The sequence below is a fragment of the Dendrobates tinctorius genome, unplaced genomic scaffold (assembly GCF_039654945.1).
Source record: "Dendrobates tinctorius isolate UK_male_01 unplaced genomic scaffold, ASM3965494v1 ptg000528l, whole genome shotgun sequence".
NCBI lineage: Eukaryota > Metazoa > Chordata > Amphibia > Anura > Dendrobatidae > Dendrobates > Dendrobates tinctorius.
Window position 1 is genome coordinate 84,066 of NW_027362187.1, and position 22,804 is coordinate 106,869.

A 22,804-nucleotide genomic window follows, 5' to 3' on the forward strand; every position below is an offset into this window, starting at 1 on the left:
AGATTGGATAGGGTCGAGTGCACAAGTAGTGAGGTGTGATTTGTAGAGGAGACAATTAAGCTCCCCTTCAGTGATGTTGGGTTAGGAGGTTATGGGGTTTTGATATTGGTCTGGTATACAAAGGGGTTGTGGTGGTTGAGTAATAAAGACTTGCCTTGTCTGGTCGATCTTATTTTTGAAGTGTGTCCTCAGCAGAGATGAGGGAGGTTGGAGGGTGGGCAGTGGTGGGCGGAGGAGGGAGTTAAAAGTTTTGAATAACTTTTTGGGGTTGAAGGATAGGAAGGATCAGGGTGGATTTGATTTAAATCTAACTGATTTAAATCACGATTTAAATCACTAGTCAGTAAGGCTTGATTTAAATCAGTGATTTAAATCAAAGTTTCTACCTAAACTAGTTCTTGCTACTTTAACATGCAAGTAGATGAAGATTTTTAGAATCACTTTTTATATTACTTTTTTCTCCCCAGTTTAATGGGTTAATCATTCATATTTGGACACCACTGTTCTGTTGTACTTAGGAAGGAGAAAAATAATCCTGACCTTAATAACAATTTAAATAGATTTATTCAACTGAAACAATAACAACATTACAGCATAAGTTATTTGCTTAAACAAACATCCATGTTTGTTAACTAATTTGGCTAAACAAAATATATATATATTTTAAGAAACTTAGACTGTCAGCCCAGCCGACACATGAAAAACTTAAATACTACTGTCCCTGCTGTCCTCTGTAGCTCACTTGTCGTCATCTTCATCATCATCTTCTTCTTTGTTCCTATTCATAATCTGGAAAAGAAAAACAAGCTTTCCTGCTTTATTGGGTCCCAACCGATTTCTCAATTTATAATGAATGAGTCCAAAAGAAGAGAATATTCTTTCAACGCCTGCAGAAGAAGCTACTGCTGTTAAAAGTGAAATCATTACTTGAACAGTCTCTAAATCCAAGCGCTTAAGTGACTTCCACCAGTTTACTGGTGTGACCTTCCTTAAAATATCTTCAGCAAACATATATTTCTTGAATGGTTCCCCCTTAGCTCTGAAGTTTATTATAGTTGGCATTAAAGATGGATGATTGCTGGATACCCATGTCATAGCTAACTCCTCTTCCTCAGCACTTAGGTTTTAACCCTGATATTGGATATTGACAATATTTGCCAAAAAATGAGCTCGAGTCAGTGCTTGTCCCATTCGTTTGTTTACTGCTTGTAATTTAATTCTGTCCATGTGTAGTTCTGTTTTTAAGTGTTCACTCAGTTCCTTCCAAATTTCAACAGCATCCGCAATAAAACAGCTATTTTTCTGTTTTTTGTTTAACGCTTGGAGATGGGTTTCAGGAAGCTCAGCATATGTTCAACATTTCTCTTAAGCCCAATGTTGAGGATTTTGGCCGTGACCGTGCCATCTATTTTATCTCGATTTTCTTCACAAAGTGTCATCAGAATAGGCCAGTTTTTGATATACTGCTCAAAACAGTCCACCACAGAGTTCCATCTAACATCTTGTGGGAGCGTTAGCTTGGTTCCACCCATCCTTTTCAGAGCTGCTGCAGCAAAATGATTATTACGGAACTATTTAGCAATTTCAACAACATTAGCCTTTATTTCTGGAACACTTAAGTCTTTGGCTAAGAGGTGCAGCAAATGAGCACTGCAACCATATGTTATTAGCAGCTTTGTATTCCCTCCCTGCTCTTCTAAATCTCTTCTCATCTTGGATACGTTTGCAGCATTGTCAGTGACCAAACTGCGTACTAGACATTTGAATTTTTGTTCACATGTCGTTATAGCTTTTACTGCCACTCCTTGTAAGTATTCTGCTGTGTGTGCATTTCCTGACGTATCAGTTGTTTGTGCAAGGAAGACTTTACCTTCTTCTGTTGTTATACAAGCACATACAATAGGATCATTGTGGACATTACTCCACCCATCAATACTTAGGTTAACAATTTTACCCTCCAGAGCTGTTGCACATTGCTCACTTTCTCTGTCATACACTTGATCCAGCAGTTTCCCTGCAACATCAGCTCTGCTGGGTGGACTGTATCCTGGTCTCAGTGACTGAACCATATTAATGAAATGTGGGTTCTCAGTCAGACGGAAAGAAGAGATCGTTGCATAAATAAACTGGGCAATTTTTTCATCAATCAACTCTTTTTCTAATCTGCTAGTTCTTATCACAAACCTATCTATGGTGGTTCCAGGAGGTAAAGGTTTTTTCTTCCTTTTGGGTGATGGTGATATGTGGCTGTGGGTGTCTGATGATGCTGCTGCTGCTGCTGCTAATGAAGCACTATCCTGGATGGATAACTCTGAAACTGTAGAACAGGATGATGGTGATCTTTGGAGGTGGATAGTTTCCAGAATCCATGAATTCCCCTAAACAAAAAAAGTCAATGCTGTTATTTTATTGTTTATACAATTTCTGCTTATTGTACACAACACATCTCTGCCCCTGCCCCAAAAGGAATATTTGTTTTTCTTCATAACTGTACCAAATGACAGTAACATGCAGTAATAATAAGAAATATAATTTTTCTCACACATGACAGTTCAGTCTTTAGAAATAGGATTCAATAAAAATGTTTACCAACCTGAAGATCCTGCCTGTTCAGAAGTGTTTCTTTGGTCATCTTCATCACCGCACTTCTCATGATGTTGCCTCATTCGCGCCACCAGGCCTTGCATCTCTTTGTTGCATCGTTTGCATTTTGCACGCATGCCTGCCTTACCGATAGGCGAAGGAGCTTCATTAAAATATTCCCAAACTGGGTCTCTTTTACGGCCTGCTGCCATTATAAGGAAAGAATGTAATAAACCTCAGATCGTACACACAAACAGATCCAGACTTGTCTGTCTGTGGCTATGCTGCAGTATTGTGCTCAAAGTTTCACTTTCATTTTCTTGTCTGCTTGCCCTTCCTCCTCCTCACACTTAGATTCACATTCTTCTTGTGTTGTGCATATCTATTCCACTCCAAACAATCAGAAACATATTGTCTAACTTCTTGGACTTGGCACTGAAGGGGTTGATCCTGTATTCATAGGTTTGTAGAACAATAGGATTAAGGTCTTTTTCTCAACTCTGTTCATGTTGTAACATTTTTGCCGTGAAGAAGAGGCTGGGACCTCTGCGGAGTCAAATTCGGTTTTGAGAACGGCGTAAGTAAAGCGAGCGTCTGTGATAATATAGGAGAGAAACTGCCCACTAATCCTACAGAAACCTCTGGAAGAGCATGGCATTGTGAATGTTACACATATACAGCCTTTATTCTACTGAGTTAAACAACTCCGCTTTATCTCATGATGGAAGAACCTTTGGATGGTAAAATATTTTCCTCAAAAAGCAGTTTATTGAAAAAAAATCCGATTTAAATAAAAAAAAATCCGATTTTTTATTTTTTAAAAAAAAAACATTGATTTTTATCCACCCTGGGAAGGATACAAGGATTGTGAAGTAGGCCTGTTTAGCAGAGGTGAGGGCAGATTTGATGTTAGTGTTGATGGTTTGAATGCAGTGAATGCATCTTGCAAATTTGTTTTCTTCCAACGTTGCTCTGCAATCCTGGACACTTGCCAGAGCTTTTTAGTGATGTTACTGTGCCAGGATTGTCTATTGCTACGTCGCACTCAGCCATGAACGAAGGTGGCGACCGTGTCAATAGCTGATGCGAGAGTGGCATTGTAGAAAGCAGTGTCTGTGTCGTGGAGTAAGGATATGGATTCAGTGGTAGAATGGCGTCAGAGAGCGTGTGGGTGTCTAGGTGTGCAAAGTTTTTACGGGGGGGCATTTGCGGGTTTGTGCATGTTGCTGGACATGGGTGACAGATGGGGAGGACAGGGATAAGAAAGTGAGTAGATGGGGGTCAGATAGAGGGAGAGGAGAGGTTGTGAAGTTAGAGAGCAGAGATGGGTGAAGATCAGGTGGGTGGCTGTGGAGGACCACTGAGTAAGTCCAAAAGATGAAATAAGAGACAGGAGTTTGGAGGATATTAAAGTCGCCCATGATGATGGTGGGAATGTCAATGAAAAGAAAGTGTAGAAGCCAGGTAGAGAATTGGTCAATAAAGACAGTGACTGGACCCGGAGGTCTGTATATGATGGCCACTTGGATGTTGGAGGGAGAGTAGATGTGGAAAGAGGGGAGGATAAGAGAGGGTAGAGGTGGGATTGAGTTAAAGGTGCAGTTAGTAGAAAGAAGTTAGTAGAAAGGAGAAGACCCACTCCTCCACCATGTCTGTTGCCGGGGCGAGGAGTGTGGGTGAAGTGGAGGCCGCTGTAACACAGCACAGTAGGGGAGCCAGTGACAGCCATGTTTCTGTGAGCCCGAAGGAAGGCAAAATTGCGAGAAAGAGGTCATGAATCACATGAAGCTTATTGCAGATGGAGCGGGCATTCCAGAGTGCTCCCGAGAGGGAGCAGAAGGGTGGGCGTCAAGGGCACGGGTTTTACGTTGGAGAGATTGTGGTAGTTCATCTTAGGGAGCGGTAGGAGGGGGGATTAATGGGAGGTATTAGCTGTGGGGGTCCATGATTGGGAGATACGTTGCCAGCAGTGAGGAGAAGCAAAGAGAGGGAGAGCAGGTGGGAGAAAGAGAGTGGCCGGCTTGTATTATGGTTTATTAGCAGAGATCTGAGGTTGAGGAGCAGGTCATCAGAGGTCAGGTGGTGAGGAAAGAGGGAAGGGGAGATGATTATTTGCTTAGAGGGTGCTGGGGTTTGGGCATAGCAAAGGAGAGTGAGGATTAGTGGAGCAAACACTGTAGGGACAACATTGTGAAGAAGTAAGATGGGTTAATAGAATAACTAGGTCCAAGTAATAAGAAGTGCTTACTCGGCAGACATACCCAAGAGACAGATATAGTGTGGGGTCCTGACTCCTGCCGTGACTAATGGCCGTTGAAATGACTGCAGCTTCTGGACACTTAACTGCAGGGGGACGCGTGCCAGACCCCACACGCGTGCTTCCCTTAGAATGCGTCTAAATTTATAGGACTGAGTAGAGGATCAGGTGAGAGGGATTGTTTGAGCTGGCTTGGGATAAATTGGCAGCTGGCCAGCACAACAGTGGTGGATACATGATCAAAGACACTGTATCAATGTATTCACTGCTGTTTGCAGTGACATTGGAAAGCAGGCAGCAACAGACTTGATGCAGCTATAGCTTGGTGCAGCCAGAGGGCCGGATGTGGCCCACGGGCCGCACATTGCCCATCTTTGCTTTAAGCTGTTACTTGTTCCCAGATATTAGCGCATGGCAAACGAGCAAAATGTTGTTTTTCAGGTGGTAAGCTTATTTCTGGATAAGAATAGTTACCAACTTCTTGGTCCATGTAAACAGGGGATGCACTAGCTGACCACATGATTGATGCCAGTTAACAGACCGAAATCTGCCAGTCTAAATGGGCCTCAAGGCCCCTTTACATTTAGCGATGCACCAGCGATCCCGACCACGATACGACCCGGTCAGGATCGCTGGTGCATCGCTAAATCGTCGCTAATGAGCTGTCACACAGGCAGATCTCACAGCGACGTAGCGACGCAGCAGCGGTCGTTACTTACCTTTCAGACGCGGCGATCCTGACGTCCTCCCGCCCGCGTCCATGCGTCGCTCGTCGGCGCCAGCAGGAAGCCCAGCAGGAAGCGCCCGACGAGAAATGGAGCTGCACGATCAGCGATAACCAGCGGGGGAGCCGGTCGGAGGTAAGTATCACACATAGCGATATCGCTAGCAATATCGCTGCTGCGTCACAAAATCAGTGGCGCTTTAGCGATATTGCTATGTGTAAAACCCCCTTTAGAAATTTGTGGACTTCTTTTCTTTATTATTTAAAAAAAAAAAAAAATCCCAGAAAATCCATTAGATAAAGATGACACATGTAGTTAACTCCTTTTCTACCTATTTTCATGTTCGTATTTCAAGAAAGGGTAAACTTGAGGTATTTTTCAAAATTTGGCATGAACCACGACCAGTGGTGAGGCCGACAGCACCATGTTCTGTCTTTAAGGTGCGGGTAGACAAAGATTTGAGAAACTCTTCTCTATTGGAAGGATTACATTTCTTTTTCTGATAATCCCAATGCTGGTTCTTGAAACTCAGGGAAGTGTGATAGGTTTAGCAGTCATATTGACAGTCCTGCGATAATGAATACAGTGTTTGTGTGTCGGACAATGCGGTATATTCATTAACACTTTTGAGCAGTCTTTCACCGGGACCAGGCTGTTAGAATGAAGTCCAGCAATCTGCTTCTGACCTCCCTGAATGTCTTCCACTCCATGCAGGCTTATCTTCATTCCTCTGGCAACTTGCTTGTGTAGCATTCTGAAGACCAGAAAAAGATAACTGAGTTCTGAGGCCACAGAATTGCTGGGATCACACCCTGGTCTTTTTTGAGATACAAAGCAGCTACTTCACACATAAAGGTAGAAATATATTCACTAAATAAATAAGGGTTTATAAACAAAGGAAAACCAGACATGAGTTGTACACAACAGGTCTCATTAAACATTTATCTAATGCAGCGATGCTGGCTAATTGGACAGCATTGCATAGCCTCATTGGTATAACATCAATTACAGGAAGCAATTATGTAATATGATACTGTGTTTACTTATCATCTAATAGGAAAACACCTGTGCCCCCTTCATTCTCTAAAACCCAAGACATTGTACTAGTTAAATGAATCAATCGCACACACTATTACTTAATAACGCTACCACTAAGGGGCGCACAGGAGCTTACTGAAGATGATGATCACGTTAAGGCTGGGGTCATACTTGCGAGAAACTCACATGAGTCTCTCATCTCAATACCCGACACTGCCGCCAGCACTCGGACCGGAGCGCTCAGCTGCATAGAAATACATGCAGCCGCACACTCTGGTCCCAAGTGCCGGCGGCAGTGCCGGATATTGATGTGCGAGACTCGTGTGAGTTTCTCGCAAATGAGACCCCGGCCTAAGTGAGAGAATTTTACGCTAATGCCTCCCTGGTCACCAGACCTCCGTCTAAAGCCAGATTCGCATATCTATGCTTTGCGTACGGACTAAGATGCATGGACCTGCCGCGGGTCCATGCATACAAAAGGCTTAGGCTGTGTTCATAAATGTTGAGTTCCAAAAGAGCACCTTATGGGTAAAATGGGAGGTTTACAAGTTTAGCTAGAATTCACCAGCCACTGCATGATTCCATGTGGATTTGAATCTCTTATTTTAGCACATTACCATTAGGACAGTCAGCTTTTTTTTATAACATGTATTTAGCAAAGCCGCTCCTGCTTGGTACTGGATAGGTGAATCTAGTATAACTGGCCTGGGTAGGTGTATATAGCATAGCCAGCCTAGATAGTTGTCTAGTACAGCAGGCCTGGATAGGTGTATATAGCATAGCCAGCCTAGATAGGTGTGTCTAGTACAGCTGGCCTGGGTAAGTGTATATAGCATAGCCTGCCTAGATAGTTGTGTCTAGTACAGCTGGCCTGGATAGGTGTTATGTAGCATAGCTGGCCTGGATAGGTCTATATAGCATAGCCAGCCTAGATAGTTATGTCTAGTACAGCTGGCCTGGGTAGGTGTATATAGCATAGCCAGCCTAGATAGTTGTCTAGTACAGCTGGCCTGGGTAGGTGTATATAGCATAGCCTGCCTAGATAGTTGTGTCTAGTACAGCTGGCCTGGATAGGTGTATATAGCATAGCCAGCCTAGATAGTTGTCTAGTACAGCTGGCCAAGATAATAATAATAATAATAATAATAATCTTTATTTTTATATAGCGCTAACATATTCCGCAGCGCTTTACAGTTTGCACACATTTTTCATCACTGTCCCCGATGGGGCTCACAATCTATATTCCCTATCAGTATGTCTTTGGAGTGTGGGAGGAAACCGGAGTGCCCGGAGGACACCCACGCAAACACGGGGAGAACATACAAACTCCTTGCAGATGTTGTCCTTGGTGGGATTCGAACCCAGGACTCCAGCGCTGCAAGGCTGCAGCGCTAACCACTGAGCCACCGTGCTGCCCCAGATAGGTGTATATAGTATAGCTAGCTTAGATAGGTGTGTCTAGTACAGCTGGCCTGGGTAGGTGTATATAGCATAGCCAGCCTAGATTGGTGTGTCTAGTACAGCTGGCCTGGATAGGTGTATATAGCATAGCCAGCCTAGATAGGTGTGTCTAGTATAGCTGGCCTGGATAGGTGTATCTAGTATAGCTGGCCTGGATAGGTGTATCTAGTATAGCTGGCCTGGATAGGTGTATCTAGTATAGCTGGCCTGGATAGGTGTATCTAGTTATACCTTTGAATAGATAAGCGTGTGCACAGCTTTAGTAGGTTCTCAGAGTAGTTTCCCACACCATTAACATATATTAAGAGACTCTGCACCGATTTTGTGACGTTATAGCGATATCGCTATGTGCGATGCTTACCTCCGACCGGCTCCCCCGCTGTCCATCGCTGATCGCGTGAGAATGTCCGGCTCCATTTCTCGTCATCAGCTTCCTGCTGTGACGATGAGCGATGCGTGGAGGCGGGCGGGAGGACGCCAGGATAGCTGTGTGTGAAAGGTGAGTATCATGCGCCGCGTCGCTGCTTCATCGCTGTGAGGTCTGCCTGTGTGACAGCTCACTAACGATCATTTAGCGATGCACCAGCGATCCTGACCGGGTCGGATCACTGGTCGGATCGCTGGTGCATCGCTAAATGTAAAATGGCTTTAAGCAAAACGTTTCGGTCTTACATCAGACCTTCATCAGTTAACAGAATAAAGTAAGGTTATTAGGTCAGGTGAACCAATAATCTTTATTGAAGATTACTAGATCATCAAACATTCCGTGTCATCAAAAAGTAGGGCAAGGATTGTCAGACTTTTACACATAAAGGGTTAAGTGTGCTGTGCCTCAGTGGCATGTGCAGCCGCAGTGTCCACTGGGCATTCTGTGCCCATTTCTACACGCAGTATATGCTATTCATCTAATAAATGGGAACATTACCAACTTCCCACTAAATATTCTTTTCTGCATGGCCACAGAATTATTGCCATTCGTCAAGACGGATATCCGATTTGGATGTACCATGTTCTTCTATTTTCCCATACCTCTAGTTTAAGGAAGGTCTGAGTCATAGACTGAAACGTTACAAGATTCTAGGAATTTTTGCTATTAAATAAATCAATTTACATCATTTTTTGAGTGCCGGATTTTTGAATATATTGCGTTCAGCCATTGAGGCGCGGCAGAGCAGCTGCTGTATCTGTGCCCCCGGTCCTGGCTGGCACTTGCTCTGCAATGTGACCGGCTGTCAGTCAGAGCTGGGGACTTGGCTACAGCAGCCGCTCTGTATAGTCAGCGTGAATGAAACAGCGGCGCCCCGTGTCTCAATGACCGGGCAGCATCATAAAGCTGTTAACCTGCAGAGTAACCGAGTATCTGCAGGTTAACAGCGTTATTTCTGGTGATAGGTTCCCTTTAAGCGCTTGTGCACACTTTGCAGATTTGGTGCAGTTTTGGTGTGTTTGCCATGTAGACTTGCTAGCAAAACCTGAAGCAATCCTGATGCCAGCAAAGTGAATGAGAAACTTGACGTGTCATGCACATGTTGCTCATTTTGGACTTGCAGATTTGGGGCAGAAAATAATCTGTAGCATGTTCTTTCTCTCTGTGTTTTTGCCCTGCATTTTTCACCATTGAATTCACTCAAATCAGATGCATAAATTTTACTCAATGTGTGCACATACCCTTAAGGGCCCGTTGCACATAGCGATATCGCTAGCAATATCGCTGTAAAGTCACCGATTTTGTGACGTAGCAGCGATATTGCTAGCGATATCGCTACATGTGATACCTCCGACCGGCTCCCCCGCTGGCTATCGCTGATCGCGCGAGAACGTCCTGGACCATTTCTCGTCGGGCGCTTCCTCTGGCGCCGACGAGCGACGCGTGGACGCGGGCGGGAGGACGTCAGGATCGCCGCGTCTGACAGGTAAGTAACGACCCCCGACCCCTGCGATGTCGCTGGTGAGATCTGCCAATGTGGCAGCTCACTAGCGACCACTTAGCGATGCACCAGCGATCCATATCGTTGTCTGGATCGCTGGTGCATCGCTAAGTGTAACGGTAACCTTATAATAGATCTGACCTATTTTGTGGATTAATCATGATGGAATTTAGATGCCCTGAAAGCTACATCCCTGCCTCAGTACAGACACGTTAGCCCTGCCATAATCTACTTATTGGGGATGCAAAAACATTTAAATTGGACCTGTCACCATTAAAATGCAGTCTAATCAGTACCATGTTATAGAGCAGGAGGAGCTGAGTAGATTGATATAGTTATGTGAAAAAACGATTCTATGTAACCCGTGTTTTAATCATTTCAGCCTCTGCACTTTCTGGTACTTTTGATAAATTGAAAATTCGAGCAAGAGTGGCAGCAAAGGGGAAAATAGCATGATACAAGTCATATAATGGTCAGGTAGAGTTATTCCTCATGTACACTCAATGCAAACCGCAGTCTCATGCTGCTGGAGAGGTGGCTTTCTCTGCGGCATTGGAGATACAACACTGAAGCAGACTTGATACAACAATCTAGTCGGCTTCATAGCTACACTTACAAGCTCTCCTTACCTTAGATACCGACCATCTCTTTGGTCAGTAACTTTGGCTACTTGGCTGTAAATTATGGAAGTAAAAATCCATTTGTTCTTGAGAATCTGAAAAATGAGAGGATTTCACTTAAGTAAATTACAAAGTTGCTAGTTTTTACAGTTTGCAATTCTACCCATATAATAGCATAAGACAGCCCGTTTATTGAGCAGGAAAATAGTGGGCACAACAGATTAAAGAGGGTGTTACAACAGCCCTGCAAAAAATGAATCCTGCAAATAAAAGATAGAAAAAAAAAACCCATACGCACACCCAGTATAGACATAGAAAAATCTTATGTACAGCGAAAACAACAAAGACCTAAAGATTTCAAATATAAATGCATAACAAATACAGCTCTGGCAAAAATTAAGAGACCACTGCAACATTTTCAGTTTGTCTGATTTTTGCCTTCATAGGTATATTTTTGAATAAAATGTAAATTGCTCTTTTATTCTATAAACTACTGACAACATGTCTCCGAATTTCCAAGCACTAAATTTTGTATTTATTTTCAGAAAATGAAAAATGGTCATAAGAACAAAAAAAAGCAGTGCTTGCAGATCTCAATAATGCTAAGAAAACAAGTTCATAATCATTTAGAAACAACAATACTAATGTTTTATCTCAGGAAGAGTTCAGAAATCAATATTTTGTGGAATAACCATGATTTTTAATCACAGCTTTCATGCGTCTTGGCATGCTTGCCACCAGTCTTTCACAATGCTTTTGGGTGACCTTAGGCCACTCCTGGTACAACAATTTAAGCAGTTCTTTGTTTGCTGGCTTGTGACTATCCATCTTCCTCTTGATTACATTCCAGAGGTTTTCAGTGGGGTTCAGGTCTGGAGATTGGGCTGGCCATGACAGGGATTTGATGTGGTGGTCCTGCATCCACACATTGATTGACCTAGCTGTGTGGCATGGCGCATTGTCCTGCTGGAAAAAACATTACTCAGAGTTGGGGAACATTGCCTGAGCAGAAGGAATCAACAGTTTTTCCAGGATAACCTTGTATGTGGCTTGATTCATACATGCAAAGATTACCCTGCCCAATTCAAGCCTTGCTGAATCATCCCCAGATCATCACCGACCCTCCACCAAATTTCACAGTGGTTGCAAGACACGGTGGCTTGTACGCCTCTCCAGGTCTCCGTCTAACCATTAGACGACCAGGTGTTGGGCAAAGCTGAAAAGACTCATCAGGGAAGATTACCTTACTACCGTCCTCTATGGTCCAATCCTTATGGTCTTTGGCAAACTTCAGCCTGGCTCTCCTTTGCTTCTCATTGATGATAGGTTTTTTTCTACCTTTACATGACTTGAGCCCTGCCTCTAGGAGCCTGTTACAAACTGTTCTTGGTGTGCACTTCACCCCAGCTGCCATTTACCATTCCTTTTGTAGGTGACTTGATGTCATCCTGCGGTTGCTGAGTGACATTTGAATAAGATGACGGTCATCTCGGTCAGTGGAGAGTCGTTTTCGCCCTCTGCTGGTCTGTGGCTTTGTTGTCTTCAGTGTCTGCTGATTGACCTTGTTGTAATGGACTGCTGTCTTAAAAATTTTAAGGATGGAGGCAACATGACGCTCACTGTATCCCTTTGCTAGTAAAGCCAGAATTGAGCTCTTCTTTTCCTTACTCAACTTTTCTACTTGTTTTGCCATCCAGCTTGTCCTAGTGCAAGAGGATTGTGAACACCACAGCAGGGTTTTTTTTATACTTTCCTTCATTAAATAAGATTTGGTTCAGGTGATCACCTAATCAGAAGCACATTAAGTAGAATAAGGTGTACTCTGGTTGGAATTCAACTGACACTGGAATGGAATGGCATGGCTGTCAGACATGTAGAGAAGCTGATTTTTATGAAAGTGTGCAGTGGTCTCTTAATTTTTGCCAGAGCTGTATAAGAGGCTTGGATACAATAATCCAAATAAATAATAATAATCCAAATAAAGCCTCTTCCACAGGCAAAACTTTCAGCAAAGTGGTGAAGAAACCCTGATACAAAGAGATGTAGCTACCAAACTGTATAATAAGGATGGAACGATAAAAGCGTAAATCACATCACAGTACATGTATATAAATCAATGTGGAACCACACAGAGGTGTAATAAGCATTAATGGTTAATTTGCTGAAAGTTTTGCCTGTGGAAGAGGCATTATTTGGAATTGTTTTTGCTGTACATTGTGTTCCATAAAATAAGATTTTTTTTTTTTATGTCTATATTGGTTGTGCACATACTCTTCTGCCCTGCTTCTTTTCTCTCTTCTATTTACACAGCCCCTTTATTATCAGCATTTTGTTTTCTCCTGTAGTAAATGATTTCTGCATGTACCAAAGTGCTGAGTACACCGCGTACGATGCCATTATCTTGTGTATTCGCTTCTTCCATGGCTGTAGCAGTGCTAGATCTGACATGTGCTGATGCTAATTGAAGCTGCTAAAAGATCTTTTCTGTGAGATATTGTCAGGAAATACTTTCCAAAACTCTTCGTATTGTAGATGATCGTCATTTTCGTCATGCACCAGTTCTAGATCTAAATATATTCCCGTTTTGTCATTACAGATCTGTTGTGAGGAGTGCCGATTATTTAGTAATTGCTTAGAAAGTGCGATAGATTGCTGCTGTGCTTAGTAACGCCCTGTATTGTTAGTACATACCGTCTATACATTGTAGAACGTGTACTGCAGGGATTATAACATGGCCCGTTTAGTGTTGTATCTAGCACCACAAGTGTTGCTTTTTCTGCATTATATGTGATCACATGACGACTATAACTCGATCACTTACATTATTCCTTCATTTACTATATTATGAAGTTATCTGAATAGTTTCCCTCTCCCATGCCTTTTATTTCACACCGTTTTAGCTGCGCTCTTGTATGACTGGCCTCCCTTTGTCATAAAATCCTTGTGTGTTTACTGTCTGAGCAGCATGTGTGTCAAGAGGAGCGCTGCATGGACAACACAATGACTACATACAAGAAGGACTTGAGGCCGGGACCCATGGTTTCTATAAACAGGGTTACCAGGTGGGTTGGTTCAGTAGCTGCAGCAGGTCTTGCTCTAACCAAACTAGTTTGTCAGGTTCCCCCTTCTTGAGCAGTAGCTGGTGTAGTCCTTTGGGCATTTCATTGTGAGAGGAACTTGCAAGCGCACAAGTCGTCTCTGCAGACAACATGGGCTCTTCATTGTGCCTTTTATTACAGCTTCTTCTCTTTTTCCACAGTGTGTCCTTACACAGAGGGAATTGTAGGCCAATACGGTTTGAGCCACCCATGTTAGACTTCCATGAACAGTAAGTACATGTGCCTCCTAATTCTACCACTGCTTGCTTTACTGTATCTGGCAGGTACGCTCTCCTAATGTTTTTCAAATGCAGCTCTGTGAGTTGGTTTTACGTTGACATCAGTCATTCTGAGTATCCTTGTGTTAGTTAAGCTGCTTCCACATAAAGGCAAAATATTACAGAATCTCATGTGCTTTTATGCTTTTTTTAAATGCTTTTGTTATTTCATACATAGTATGCTTGTTTATTATGATCTGGGACCAGGCTAAGGGCTAAGTCACTACAAATAATTGTATCTTTTGTGTGATCTATGTTTAAGCTGAGAAAGACAAAGGTTGTTTGCTGCTTGAAAGTCAAGATGAATGGTTTTAAATTGCTGTGTGATTACAGGGATTACACGGATAAGGAGAATCTGCTTCAAAATCTGTGTAATAAAGCTCAGTGTGAACATGCCCTAAAGCTACCATATTTTGAACAGCATTTTATATGCAGACACATGGTAGACTGTAGCGTTTGACAACTGTCCCCCACCGCCCCAGCAGAGACGTACTCTGCTGCCCTAGTCTGATGTCTGTGCTGTAACACTAGCAAAGCATGCGTGATAAGTGACAGAATGTCTACATGATTCATTGTGTCCTACATGGAGCGAGTGTACACAGCCATGTTTATGTGGTTAGTAATGGTTTTACCATTACTTGGGCTAACTGTGGGTTTATTTTGATTTACCAAGCATGCTAATATGGATACAATGTTACATGAAGTTTGTGAAATATATGAAGTTTTTTATTTTAACATACCGTAAATCCAAATATGATTGTGTTTTTTTGTTTTTTTTTAAACTTTTGATAACACTACAGATGTGTTCTGCTTAATGTTATCATGGATTGGGTTATTTAGCTTTGTTGTATTTGAGGGGAATGAGCCTTTCAGCAGGATCTCAAACTCGCAACTATTTATATGCATATTTATCTCTTTTAAAGCCAAGTCCAGCAATACCTTTGGATGACCAGTCCATTCCTCCATTACTGAGAAATCAGCCTTTGAATTGATGTGTAAATGAGGTTGTTGAGCTACTGTAGACTTGAAGCCTCTGTGCCTCCAGCTGCATTTCCCACCTAGCTCCCCCTGTGACTTCTCCACTACTGGCTTGCCTGAAATTAAACAGCATATACAGTTAGGTCCATATATATTTGGACAGAGACAATATTTTTCTAATTTTGGTTCTAGACATTACCACAATGAATTTTAAACAAAACAATTCAGATGCAGTTGAAGTTCAGACTTTCAGCTTTCATTTGAGGGTATCCACATTAAAATTGGACGAAGGGTTTAGGAGTTTCAGCTCCTTAACATGTGCCACCCTGTTTTTAAAGGGACCAAAAGTAATTGGACAATTGACTCCAAGGCTATTTCATGGACAGGTGTGGGCAATCCCTTCGTTATGTCATTCTCAATTAAGCAGATAAAAGGCCTGGAGTTGATTTGAGGTGTGGTGCTTGCATTTGGAAGGTATTCAGAGCCATACTGTGTGCTCAGATCCAGCCAAATGCAGCCAAACTGATTGGTCGTCGTTTCATACTACAGATGGACATTGACCCAAAACATAAAGCCAAAGTAACCCAGGAGTTTATTAAAGCAAAGAAGTGGAATATTCATGAATGGTCAAGTCAGTCACCTGATCTCAACCCAATTGAGCATGCATTTCACTTGTTACAGACTAAACTTCACTTGTTAAAGACTAAACTTCAGATAGAAAGGCCCACAAACAAACAGCAACTGAAAACCACTGCAGTGAAGGCCTGGCAGAGCATCATAGAATCATAGAATCATAGAATCGTAGAGTTGGAAGGGACCTCCTGGGCCATCTGGTCCAACCCCCTGCTCAAAGCAGGATTCGCTAAATCATCCCAGTCAGATGTCTGTCCAGCCTCTGTTTGAAGACTTCCATTGAAGGAGAACTCACCACTTCTCGTGGCAGCCTGTTCCACTCATTGATCACTCTAACTGTCAAAAAGTTTTTTCTAATATCTAATCTGTGTCTCCTCCCATTCAGTTTCATCCCATTGCTTCTAGTCTTTCCTTGTGCAAATGAGTATAAAGTTGATCCTTCTACAATGTGACAGCCCTTTAGATATTTGTAGACAGCAATTAAGTCTCCTCTCAGTCTTCTCATTTGCAAACTAAACATTCCCAAATCCTGCAACCTTTCCTCATAAGACAGGGTTTGCAGACCGGTCACCATTCTGGTCGCTCTTTTCTGAACTTGCTCCAGTTTGTTGATGTCTTTTTTAAAATGTGGTGCCCAAAACTGGACACAATATTCCAGATGAGGTCTGACCAAAGAGGAGTAGAGGGAAATAATGACTTCACGTGATCTAGACTGTATGCTTCTGTTAATACATCCTAGAACTGCATTTGCCTTTTTTGCTGCTGCATCACACTGTTGACTCATATTCAGTCTGTGATCTATTAGTATACCCAAGTCTTTTTCACATGTGCTGTCACTTAGCCCTATTCCTCCCATTCTATATATGCTTTTTTCATTTTTATTGCCCAGATGTAGTACTTTGCATTTCTCCCTGTTAAAAACCATTCTGTTAGTTACTGCCCACTTCTCCAGTTTATTTAAATCTTTTTGAATCCTCTCTCTCTCTTCTCTAGTATTAGCCATCCCTCCTAGCTTTGTGTCATCAGCAAATTTAATCAGTTTACCCTCAATTCCTTCATCTAAATCGTTGATAAAGATGTTGAACAATACAGGGCCCAGGACAGAGCCCTGTGGTACCCCACTTGAGACATTCTTCCAACTGGATGTGCAGCCATTTACGACCACTCTTTGGGTCCGATCACTAAGCCAGCTATGAATCCACCTAACAGTTGCCTTGTCCATTCCATACTTAGTCATTTTTTCAATAAGGATTGTATGAGAGACTTTGTCAAATGCTTTGCTGAAGTCAAGATATACTATATCTACAGCATTTCCTTGATCCACCCAATCAGTGATACCGTCATAGAAGGAAATTAAGTTAGTCTGACATGACTTATTAGTTACAAACCCATGCTGACTCTGTTTGATCACTTCATTCTTATCCAGGTATTGACATACATGTTGTTTAATAATTTGTTCAAAGATCTTTCCTGGTATAGAAGTCAGACTCACCGGCCTATAGTTGCCTGGGTCCACCTTCTTCCCCTTTTTGAAGATAGGAACAACATTTGCTCTTCTCCAGTCTTCTGGCACTTCTCCTGTTCTCCAAGAATTTTCAAAGATTATGGAGAGTGGTTCAGAAATTTCTTCTGCTATCTCCTTGAGTACTCTGGGGTGTAATTCATCTGGACCTGGAGACTTGAATTCATTTAGGTTAGCTAAGTGTTTCCTCACTATCTTTCTGTTTATAGATATCCTGGATTCTTCTATTCCCTTAATAGGACAGTGAATAACAGTTGGTGTTACATTTCCTTTCTGAGAGAAAACAGATGCAAAATAGGAATTTAAAAGTTCAGCCTTCTCAACATCCTGTCTTACCATTTCATCATTTTCATCCTGTAAAAATCCTATAGCATCTTTGACTTTTCTTTTACTTTTGACCTATCCCCAAAATCCTTTATTATTGCTTTTGACATCTCTTGCAAGCCTCAATTCATTTTCAGCTTTAGCTAATCTGATTTGTGCCCTGCAGATTCTGCAGACAGCATTATATTCTTCTTTAGATATGCCTCCCTCTTTCCATTTTATAAACATTTTTTTCTTCCTTTTTAGCATGTGCTTAAGTTCTGTGTTCACCCATCCTGGTTTCCTTAAATGCTTCCTATTCTTCCCTCTTTTCGGAATTGTTAACAACTGTGCTTTGAGAATTTCATTTTTCAAGATTTCCCATCCTTCCTGGACATTTTTGTCTTTAAGGATATCCAGCCATTGGATCCCTCCAATTATCTTTCTGAATCCCTTAAAATCTGCCTTTCTGAAATCTAACCTTGACGTCTGAGTCTTCACAGGTCTTCCGCCTCTAGTTATCCAAAATTCTAAAATAGCATGGTCGCTACCTCCTAGGGTTCCAGCCACTTTTACCTCCTCAACCATTTCCTCCCTGTTTATAAGGATTAGATCCAAGGTAGCAGTTCCCCTTGTTTTCTCCCCTACCTTTTGGAAGATAAAGTTGTCAGCAAGAGAGGATAAGAATTTCCTTGACCTGTTAGTTTTGCCTGAGAGAGATTCCCAACAAATGTCTGGATAGTTGAAATCTCCCATGACAACTATGTCATATTTTTTGGAGAACTTGGCCATTTGATGCAAAAAGGAGGCAACACAGCGTCTGGTGATGTCGATGACTTCAAAACTTCAGGCAGTCATTGCCAACAAAGGGCTTTCAACCAAATACTAGAAATGAACATTTTATTTACAATTATTTAATCTGTCCAATTACTTTTGGTCCCTTTAAAAACAGGGTGGCCACATGTTAAGGAGCTGAAACTCCTAAACCCTTCATCCAGTTTTAATGTGGAAACCCTCAAATGAAAGCTGAAAGTCTGAACTTCAACTGCATCTGAATTGTTTTGTTTAAAATTCATTGTGGTAATGTCTAGAACCAAAATTAGAAAAATGTTGTCTCTGTCCAAATATATGGACCTAACTGTAGTCTGTCAATCAGGCAGGCAGAGACAGTGTTGGGCAGGAATAGCGCTGCAGTGAGCCAGACTCTGGAGCTACAATGGCTAGTCAGGCTCATTTGCACATAAATTCAAATGCTGATTTCTCAGCAATGGAGGAATGGACTCATGAAAAGGTGTTGCTGGCTTTGAAAGCTCTACATGTGCATATAAATAGCAGGATTTCACTCTCCAAACCAACAGCTTCTGGCTATACAAACCTTTGTGAAACCTGTTAGCACATTTATGGAGGTAGTGGGGAGTCTGTATAGGTGCTTGTCCTCTAAAGTTATACCTTTTTTAGTGTTCAGATGTGCCCCCATTGCACTCCTAGACTGTGTTTCATATGGCATCTACACTAGTTATCTCATCATTTGCAGAGTATTTTTTTTTTATTGGGGGTCAAGTTCCAATCCGTTCTTATCACTACTTCTATTGTAAAACATGTTGACAGGTTCTCTTTAATGCATTCTGTTATAATCTTCAGCTGCTGGCACATAATGCTCAGCAAGCCCTTTGTGTCAATTTAGGAATACACCATAGGGGCTGGTTAACTCTTGTGCCTAGTGAGTAAAGGTGGGGGGGGGGGGGCTACCTTATTTTTGTATGAGTCCTAGCTAAGTAAATGAACAGGTCTTCTGATTCTTCTTTCTTATTCATTTGGATCGACAATTACTCGTTTCTTTGCCTCTTTGGTCTTCAAGGCAGTGAACTGTTTTCAGGAATAGTTACTGTTTAATATATTTGCATATAACATTGTTATATGAGGTTTTATCCTTGTATAATGAAAGCTTCTTCAGATTTCAACTACTAATTTATTTTTTCATTTATTTTTTTACATAACTCTGCTTACTGTCAGTGTAGGGAAACCATCTTGCTTGTATCCAGAAACTGAAAAATCCTCAAGGCCACGTTCCATTTAAAGCAGTGATTGGTTTGGGGACCAAAGAGAGAGGTGTGATACCTAGTGAGCTATACACTTGCGTGAGCAGGACCTGGTTAGGGCAAGTTTTCAGGCTTTGGATGGAAGTCTATGTGCATATGGCTTCTTTTCCAGGCGGGTTCCACGAGGACTGAAAGGGTGCTGCAAAAATGTCCCATAAAAACGAACATAATGAACAGCAATGTCAAAACCACATTGCTCTGCACATGTTCCATCTTGTGTTGCTTCAGAAACCATCATAGCGACATCTTCCACTATGAAGTTTCCCCGCTGTCTATACTTGAAAGTGCAGAGTAAAAGACGCTGGATGCGGAGCAGTCATCGCACCTTCATGGCTGAATGCAGTCTGGAGGAAAAAGTTACCGTAATTTCCTCGGAGCAGCGGTGTGCTAAGTGTGGACGCCAGGAAGGTTCATTGGGCAGCACGGTGGCTCAGTGCTTACCACTGCAGCCTTGCAGCGCTGGGGTCCTGGGTTCAAATCTCACCAAGGACAGAATCTGCAAGGAGTTTGTATGTTCTCCCCTTATTTGCGTGGGTTTCCTCCCACATTCCAAATACGTATTGATGGGGATTCTGGATTGTGAGCCCCAGTGGGGACAGTGTCAATAATGTTTGTAAAGTGCTGTGGAATTAATGGCACTATATAAATTAGTAAAATAAATAACACTATTAACCCCATATCTGCAGGTTAACCGCTTCCCGACCGCCCACAGTAGTTAAACGTTGGCGCTTGCTGGGCTTTGTGCAGCGCAGACGTTTATCTACTGTCGGCGGTTTTGTGCCCCCCGGGACCCCACATACCTTATAACGCGGGGATCCCGGTGCACAATGCATGCTGGGACCCCCGACGTCATCGAGACCTGATTGGTTCAGGTCCTGATGACGTCAGCGTCACAGCAGCCAATGAGAGCGCTCGCTGGGAAAGCTGCTTGTTTCCCGGCGATCTCACTCATTGTAACGCGACTTCTCCTCTGATCTCACATTGACAGATGATCAGAGGTGAAGCAGCGTTACTGTGTGACTAGATCGCTGCCTGGCACAGCTGTCACACAGTAACGCTGCTTCTCCTCTGATCATCTGTCAGTGCGAGATCAGAGGAGAAGTCGCATTATTATGTGCCAGGCAGCGATCTTGTCACATAGTAACGCTGCTTCTCCTCTGATCATCTGTCAGTGTGAGATCAGAGGAGAAGTGGCGTTACTATAAGTCAGATCGCAGGGCAGTGATCTTGTCACAAAAAGAAAAAACAAGTAAAGAAGAAAAAGCAGGTACGCGGGTTAGGGCTAGGGCTGAGATTAGGGTTATGGGTGTGTTGGTGTTAGGTTTGTGGTTAGGGTTATGGTTAGGGCTGAGATTAGGGTTAGGGGTGTGTTGGGGTTAGGGTTGGAATTAGAATTGGGGATTTCCACTGTTTAGGTACATCAGGGGCTCTGTAAACGCAACATGACGCCCGCAAGCCATTCCATCAAAGTCTGCATTTCAGAACGTCACTACTTCCCTTCCGCGCCCCACCGTGTGCCCAAACAGTAGTTTTCTACTCACATATGGGGTACCAGCGTACTCAGGACAAATTGGACAACAACTGTTAGGGTCCAATTTCTCCTGTTACCCTTGTGAAAATAAAAATTGGGGGCTAAAAGATCATTTTTGTGGAAAAAAAAATGATTTTTTATTTTCATGGCTCTACGTTATAAACTTCTGTGAAGCACTTGGAGGTTCAAAGTGTTCACGACACATCTAGATAAGTTCTTTAAGGGGTCTAGTTTCCAAAATGGGGTCACTTGTGGGGGGTTTCCACTGTTTAGGTACATCAGGGGCTCTCCAAATGCGACATGCCATCCGATCTCAATTCCAGCCAATTCTGCATTGAAAAAGTCAAACGGCACTCCTTCCGTTCTGAGCTCTGCTGTGTGCTCAAACAGTGGTTTAGCCCTACATACGGGGTATCTGCGTATTCGGGAGAAATTGCACAAAAAATTTTGTGGTTCATTTTCTCTTTTTACACTTGTGAAAATAAAAAAAAAATGGTTCTGAAGTAAAATGTTTGTGAAAAAAAGTTAAATGTTTATTTTTTCCTTCCACATTCCATTCATTCATGTGAAGCACTTGAAGGGTTAATAAACTTCTTGAATGTGGTTTTGAGTACATTGAGAGGTGCAATTTTAAGAATGGTGTCACTTTTGGGTATTTTCTGTCATATTGACCCCCCAAACTCACTTCAAATGTGATGTGGTCCCTAAAAAAAAATGATGTTGTAAAAATGAGAAATCGCTGGTCAACTTTTAACCCTTATAACTTCCTAAAAAAAAAAAAAATTGTTTCCAAAATTGTGCAGATGTAAAGTAGACATGTGGGAAATGTTATTTATTAACTATTTTGTGCGATATCACTCTCTGATTTAAGGGCATAAAAATTAAAAGTTTGAAAATTGCAAAATTTTCTAAATTTCTGCCAAATTTCGATTAATTTTTTTTAAATTTTTTTAACAAATAAGTGCAGTTCATATCTAAGAAATTTTACCACCATCATGAAGTACAGTATGTCACGAGAAAACAATATCAGAATCAGCAGGATCCGTTGAAGCGTTCTAGAGTTATGACCTCATAAAGTGACACTGGTCAGAATTGAAACAATAGGCCCGGTCACGAAGGCAAAAACAGGCTTGGGTGCGAAGGGGTTAAGGCTGTGTACCCATGTAGGCGTTTTTTTTTTCCGTTTTTTAAGCGTTTTTCACGGTAAAAACGCTTCAAAAACGTATACAAGAAGCGAATTCCGCAATTTTTGTGCACATCATGCGTTTTTTCCCGCGAAAAAACGCATCGCGGAAACAACCCCAGCACGTTCATTAATTTGTAACTATACTCGATGAGCAGGAGGATGCTCCTGTAAAAAAACGCGAAAAAAATCGCGCAAAAAAAGTGATAAAAAGTATTAAAAAAAGCTTGTTTTTCCTGGGAAGGAGTCCGTTTTTTTTCTGCATTCGTGGGTACATAGCCTAATAGTGTTTTTTCACGTGACTAATGATCACATTGTTCTCCCAGAGATAAGATGCTGGCCGTAATGTCAACCACTGATTTTCTCCTAAAGAATACAGTATTGATTGGCCAAATGAGCGCTGTGTGTATGAGAGTCTTCTGAAATGGCTGTTGGCCAAACGATCGTCCGAAGCATTGTTCTGCCGACAGCTATCCAATGTGTTTAGCCAGCTTTGTGCCCTCCTTAGTCATCCTTTCTGCATCCGTGCCGTTGCTCCTTGGTACCCCACCAGTCTGTTTACTTTAC

General features: G+C 42.2%; 1 protein-coding gene across 4 annotated transcripts in view; it reads left to right on the forward strand.

The window, feature by feature from the left end:
* The window catches only part of TMEM131 (transmembrane protein 131), a 186,505-nt gene that overhangs the window by 41,994 nt on the left and 121,707 nt on the right, over positions 1–22,804 (forward strand). For 3 of the 4 annotated variants that reach the window (XM_073565065.1, XM_073565066.1, XM_073565064.1), the window contains exon 4: positions 13,872–13,940. In XM_073565065.1, the coding sequence (XP_073421166.1) occupies positions 13,872–13,940 (69 nt within the window). Of the gene's footprint in view, positions 1–13,585; positions 13,675–13,871; positions 13,941–22,804 lie in introns of those variants that run through there. The other variant, XM_073565067.1, reaches the window with a different exon arrangement.